Source organism: Leptonychotes weddellii, unplaced genomic scaffold (assembly GCF_054177405.1).
Source record: "Leptonychotes weddellii isolate Sample4059 unplaced genomic scaffold, ASM5417740v2 HiC_scaffold_7157, whole genome shotgun sequence".
Lineage (NCBI taxonomy): Eukaryota > Metazoa > Chordata > Mammalia > Carnivora > Phocidae > Leptonychotes > Leptonychotes weddellii.
The window spans coordinates 1-6,103 of record NW_028041224.1 but is presented as its reverse complement, the minus strand read 5'-3'; the positions used below and the strand labels follow the sequence as shown (position 1 = coordinate 6,103).

Here is a 6,103-nt window from a genome sequence, read left to right as displayed (position 1 = left end):
GACGATACTGACGTTCTTCCTGGTGACTTATGTCTTTCCGAGGATTCCAACCACACCTGAGAAAAGAAAGAGCGCCTACTGATGCTTTTAAGGATGCCAAACGTGCCCAGGGATCAGGGGTCCGACAGCTTCGAAATGTACATCTGCACCAGAGACACTGTCCCCGACTCCCTGTCCTTTCAGTCAGGCTAAGAGCCCCTAAGGAGATGGAATATCTGGTCCAGGGAGAGTGACCAATAACAGTTATGAATATGGTCGTGCTTGGGTCCTAGATAGGGTTGGGTAAGGGGAGATCAAGTCATCTGGGATCCCAAGCCTGAGGGCGCATAGAACGGGTATTCAGGCCGGCAGGCTCCGGGCGGTAGGGGGCGCTGTGGCGGGAGCCGCGTCGGGCGCGCCGGCCCCTCTGGCGCCAGGAGGTTTATCGCCTCCTCCGGGGGCTTCCGGCGCGGCTTCTCTGAGCGGATGGCGACGAAGTCATGGACCGCAACCCTTCGCCGCCGCTGCCCAGTCGGGACCAGGACGAGGAGGAGGGGGCCGGGGGTGACTGCATAGGAAGCACGGTCTACAGCAAACACTGGCTCTTCGGCGTCCTCAGCGGGCTCATCCAGGTGTGGAAAGTCGCGCCCCGCGTGGGCTCTCCCACATTGCCCCAGCCCCCTGGTCACGCCTCTGGTAGTCCCCTCCAGCACCCCCTCCCCGACCACCCTTCTCGAGGCATCGCGCTTAGCGTCCTGGCCGCCTCCACGGACCCCAAAACTGCGGGAAGCCACTTCCCGGTACCCCTCAACACAAAGGGAGGTAGAGTGGCAGGGATGCTGGAATGCTTACGGTTAAAATATTTTACTTTTGCATATTTTCCGAAAATGTCTGACCGTGTAAATACATTGCTCGGCTTTTTGCTCCCCATTCCCACTGTCGTTTCTGAACCTCAGGGCCCAATTTATTTCGTGGACTTTTGTTGTAGTAGAATAAATGGTGATTTTGGAGTCCTGCAGCTCTGATACGAAAGCGTGGCTTCATCACCTGCTTTGGGCAAGTTACCTAACCGCTCAGAGCCTCAATTTCTTTCTCAATTTCTATAAACTGCGTTACCTATGTTATTGTATATCGGGTTATTGTGTAGGTTAGATAAGATTATAATGGGCATAGAGTGCTTACCATGGTGTTTGGCTTATAGGAGCTCTCAATAAATGTGAACTTTCTTCTCCCACGTTTCCCGGACTTACCTACTTTCAGTCTCTGTTCTCTCCAGTGCAGCTACTTCATAGTTGCGGGAATATTCGTCCTTAGACAAACAGACAAACCAAAAAAAGCAAGTTGTCCTTGGGAACTCATTTTGGTTCTCTTTGCCTGCAGGAGAAAAATGCATATTTCTTAGTCTGGAATCCAGGGCTCCTTGCAACCTTCCCAGCCTCATCTGCCCAAGACACACTCAACTACTCACCATTCCCCAGACCTTACTAGGCCCTTTCTTAACTCTGAACTCTTGAACTTTCTTAGGTATGTTCTTCTCCCATTCTTCACATGACAAACTCCTGTTCTCCCTCAAAGATTTAGCTTAAAGATTACCTCCTAGGAGAAGTTTGCCCACCTTTTCCAGGCATAGGTCATTGGTCCATCGTTTTTGCTTTCACTACTCTGTCCATAGTTCATTTGTATCACTCAGCCTTTTCTGTTGTGATAATTAGTTTACATGTGTTTCCCCCTGTAGATCCTTAACTGCTTGAAAGCAAGGGGTTAAATATATTCATCTCTGTATTTCGACCCCAGTGCCTAGTAACAGTATTTACTCTGTGAATGTGAATGAATAGATCTACCCAGGGTAGTAATTTTTTAAAAAAAGGTTTCTGCAGGAGAAGATACTTTGAGGAAAGTGTCTTTGTGACTTGTGAATGATGATGGGATAATATTACATGATGAGTACTATGGACTGCTTTTGTCATCACTTTTCTTCCTTTCTGTTGAAGATTGTTAGCCCTGAAAATACCAAATCCAGCTCAGATGATGAGCAGCAGATGGAGCTTGATGAAGAAATGGAGAATGAAATTTGCAGAGTATGGGATATGTCAATGGACGAGGTATGGGGTTGGAAATGAAACTGAGAAGACTGTTGGGTAGGGAGGTGGTGAATGGATTTTTTTTTTTTTTTTAAGTTTCAGTCCTTACGGCTCTGGGAAAATACGTTAGTGTCTGTAATCACTCATATCGGTATAGGGAGTGAGCTTAAATGCTAAACTTTTGTTTCTGAGCCTAGAGGATCTGAGCTGTCATTAGATTTGGTCTAAATATATAGTTCTCATGAATGCAAGAAGCTTGTAGCCCAGGAAAGTTCTGATACTTACCTGCTTTAGAGAATGCTGACCTTGTGTTTGAGAGCAGGTTAGAAGTTAGGAGACCACTGATGTACCACGATTAAATTAGAAGGGGACAAGAAGGACCTATGTGTATATAATTGCAAAATAATATTTTAACGTTTGTATTGTTCTCGGTCTCTGTAGCTTAACAGCGGCAGGTATTATTCCATTTGCTTTTCACAATAACCCTGTGATACAGGTAGTACTCTTATTTTACAGATAAAAAAAGACATGAAAAGAGATTGACATACATAATCTCTCACTTAATGACTTGGACTTCTGCAATAGCTTCCTGATTAAAATCCTTGTTTTAGTCTTTCACTTCCTTTCTGTCCTCCACATTGTCACCGAAGTTCTCTTTTTCCTAAAACACAGACTTAATTGTATTCTTTTCTTCTGTCTTAAAAGTTGTCTATGGCTATTCATTGGCTTCGGCTGTTTTTTGATACAGTTTTATTGAGGTATAGTTCGCACCAAAAAAGCTGTGTATTCTTGAGGTGTGATTGGTGTACAGAAACTACACATATTTAAATTGCACAATTTGAAAATTTTTGTGTGTGTATACGCACATGAAGCCGTCACTGTAATCCAGAAAGAGAACATCTCTCTCACCTCAAAAGTTTCCTTATGCCTGTTCGTATCCCTTCCTCTTGCCCCTCCCTGCCTGCAACCTCTCCAGACAACCACCGGATCGCCCTTCTGTCACTTCAGAATCGTTTGCATTGTCTAGTTTTATATAAATGAGATCGTATTATTTTTTTGGAGGGGTCCGGCTCTTTCACTCAGCATCATTGTTTTAAGATTCATGCATGTTGTGTCTATTAGTAGTTTATTATTTTTTTATTGCTGAGTGACACTTCATTGTATGTGTATATCATGATTCATTCATTTATTCCTCTGTTGGTGGATATTTGAGTTGTTCATGGTTTATTAAAGTTAACACTGAATCTTTGTGTATAATTATGTATGGACTTATGTGTTCCTTTCTCTCGGGTAAATACCTAGAGTGGTATTGGGTCATATGGTAGGTGTATGTTTTTTTTTTTTTTTATGTTTAATTTTTAAGAAACAGTCCGAATTGTGTTTCTTACAGGTTGTGTAAAAAATTGTGTATTTTCCAAAGTGGTTTTTACATTTTACATTACCATAAGCAGTGTATGAGATACAGGTCCAGTTTCTCCTCATCCTTGCCAATACTTGGTATGGTCAGCCTTTTGATTTTAGTCATTGTAATAAGTGTGTAGTGATTCTTCTTGTGATTGTAATTTGGATTTCCCTAATTATGAACAGTGTTGACCATGTTTTTATGTGTTTATTTGCAGTCTGTATATCTTTTTTTGGTGCTTGTTCAGATCTTTTGCCCACTTTTTAATTGTGTTGTTTTCTTAGTTTTTTTTTCTATAAGTTTTATAATTTTAAGTTTTACTGGTAGATCTGTAATCCATTTTGAGTTAATTTTTGTGTGTGATGCAAGGTATGAATTGAAGTTCACTTTTTCTGCATATGGATGGATGTCCAGTTATTCAAGCTCAATTTTTAAAAAGACTGTCCTTTCTCCACTGAATTGCCTTTGTATCTTTGTCAAAAATCAGTTATTCTGTATGTGTGAGTCTATTTCTGGACTCTATTTTGTTCCATTGATCTATTTGTCCATCTTTATGATTATTTTAATTACCGTACATTTATAAGAAATCTTGAAATCAGGTAGTGTTAATCTTCCAACTTTGTTGTTTCTTAGAGTTGTTTTGGTTGTCCGGGATCCTTTGTATTTCCATATTAATTTTAGAAGTCGATTTGTCACTTTCTTTAAAATGCCTGCTAGGCTTTTGACTGAGATTGAGTTGAATTTATAGATCATTTGGGGAAAGAATTGATAAATTGAACAAGGTATATCTTTCCATTTATTTAGATCCTCTCTAATTTGTTTCAGCAAAGTTTTGTAGTTTTTAGTGTATAGGTATTTCACATCTTTTGTCAGATTTATTCCTATTTCATACTTTTCCATGCTATTAAAAATGGCATTTTTAAAAAATTTCAATATCTGTTCATTGCTAGTATATAGAAATTCAGTTGATTTTGTATATTTTACATCCTGTAGCTGTATTTCATTTATAAAGGAAACGTTTTACTACTTTTTCAATTTGAATTGCTTTTATTTCTTTTTCTTGCACATTTGCTGTCTCCAGTATGATGTTGATTAGAAAAGTGGTGAGAGGGGCATCTTCTTGTTCTTAATTGAGCGGCAGAACGTCTGGTCTTCCACCATTAATATGATGTAACTGCAGATTGAGAAAGTTCCATTCTGTCTCTAGTATGCCTAGAGTCTTTATCAGGAATGGATTTTGTATTTTGTCATACTTTTGCTAAGTCAGTTGAGATGATCATGTGGCTTCTTTTTAGTTTGTTAATATGATGAACTAAGTTGACTGATTTTTGAGGTGCTAAAATCTTGTTTAGAAATTCTATCTAATTTCATGAGAGATAATTCATTTTCTTTTTTTTTTTTTTTTTAAGATTTTATTTATTTATTTGACAGAGAGAGAGATAGCGAGAACAGGAATACAAGCAGGGGGAGTGGGAGTGGGAGAGGGAGAAGCAGGCTTCCAGCCGAGCAGGGAGCTCAATGTGGGGCTCGATCCCAGGACCCTGGGATCATGACCTGAGCCGAAGGCAGACGCTTAACAACTGAGCCACCCAGGCGCCCGATAATTCATTTTCTTGTCATTATCTGGTTTTGGTACCAGGGTAATGCTGTCCTCATTGATTGGGAACTTTTCCCTCTTCATTTTTCAGGAAGAGTTTGTACAGAATTAATATTTCTTCCTTAAATATTTGGTGGAATTCACCAGTGAAGCCATTGGAGCTTGGAGTTTTCTTTCTGGGAAGATTTTTTTTTGTTTTTTGCTTGTTTACTTTTAGTTTTGTGTATTTATTACTTTTAAGAAATAATAGTTTTATTGAGATATAACTCCCTACCATAAAATTCACCATTTAGTGGTTTTTGGTGCAAAAGATTATAAATTCAATTCCTTTACTAGGTATAAATAAGGTTATTCAGGTTACTTTGGTAGTTGATGTTCTTCAGGGAATTTATCCATTTTATCTAAGTTGTCAAATTTATTGGCATAAAGTTCTTCATAATATTATGTTATTTTCCTGGGTGCCTGGGTGGCTCAGATGGTTAAGCGTCTGTCTTCGGCTCAGGTCATGGTCCCGGAGTCCTGGGATCGAGTCCTGCATCGGGCTCCCCGCTCTGCGGGAAGTCTGCTTCTCCCTCTGCCTCTCTCTCTCTCTCTCATGAATAAATTAAAAAAATCTTTAAAAAAAAAATATTATGTTATTTTCCTTTAATTATCTGTAGAATCTGTAGTGATAGCACCTCTCTCATTCCTGATATTAGTAATTTGTAACTTCTTTTTTCCCCTCATCATTCTGGCTAGAAGTTTAATTTGTTGATCTTCATAAAGAACCAGCCCTTGGTTTTGTTCATTTTCTCTTTTGCTTTACTGTTTTCTATTTCATTGATTTCCATTTTGATCTCTATTATTCTCCTCCTCCTATTCACTCTGGTTTAATTTGCCTTTTTTTAATATAGACATGTAACACTATAAATTTTCAACTATTGCTTTGGCAGTATCCCACAGACTCTGATATGTTGGGTTTCCTCTCATTTAGTTTAGTTCTAATTTTCCTTTCATTCTTCTTTGGCTAATGAGTTATTTAGCAGTACATTGTTTAGATTTCAA

General features: G+C 39.4%; 1 protein-coding gene across 1 annotated transcript; it reads left to right on the top strand.

Moving 5' to 3' along the window:
- The first annotated feature begins 425 nt into the window (after positions 1–425).
- LOC145719792 (protein SAAL1-like) lies at positions 426–4,828 on the top strand. The gene is made up of 2 exons (XM_081811344.1): positions 426–611; positions 1,971–4,828. The coding sequence occupies exons 1-2, from the start codon at positions 480–482 to the stop codon at positions 2,097–2,099; spliced, it is 261 nt and encodes an 86-aa protein (XP_081667470.1). The 5' UTR covers positions 426–479; the 3' UTR covers positions 2,100–4,828.
- Positions 4,829–6,103: the final 1,275 nt, after the last annotated feature.

What these genes read in the sequence shown, in the direction of transcription:
- LOC145719792 (XM_081811344.1), top strand. Translation starts at nt 480, where the DNA reads ATGGACCGCAACCCTTCGCCGCCGCTGCCCAGTCGGGACCAGGACGAG. An exon ending in TCCTCAGCGGGCTCATCCAG is followed by an intron (nt 612 to 1,970) that starts GTGTGGAAAGTC and finishes TTTCTGTTGAAG; the next exon opens with ATTGTTAGCCCTGAAAATAC.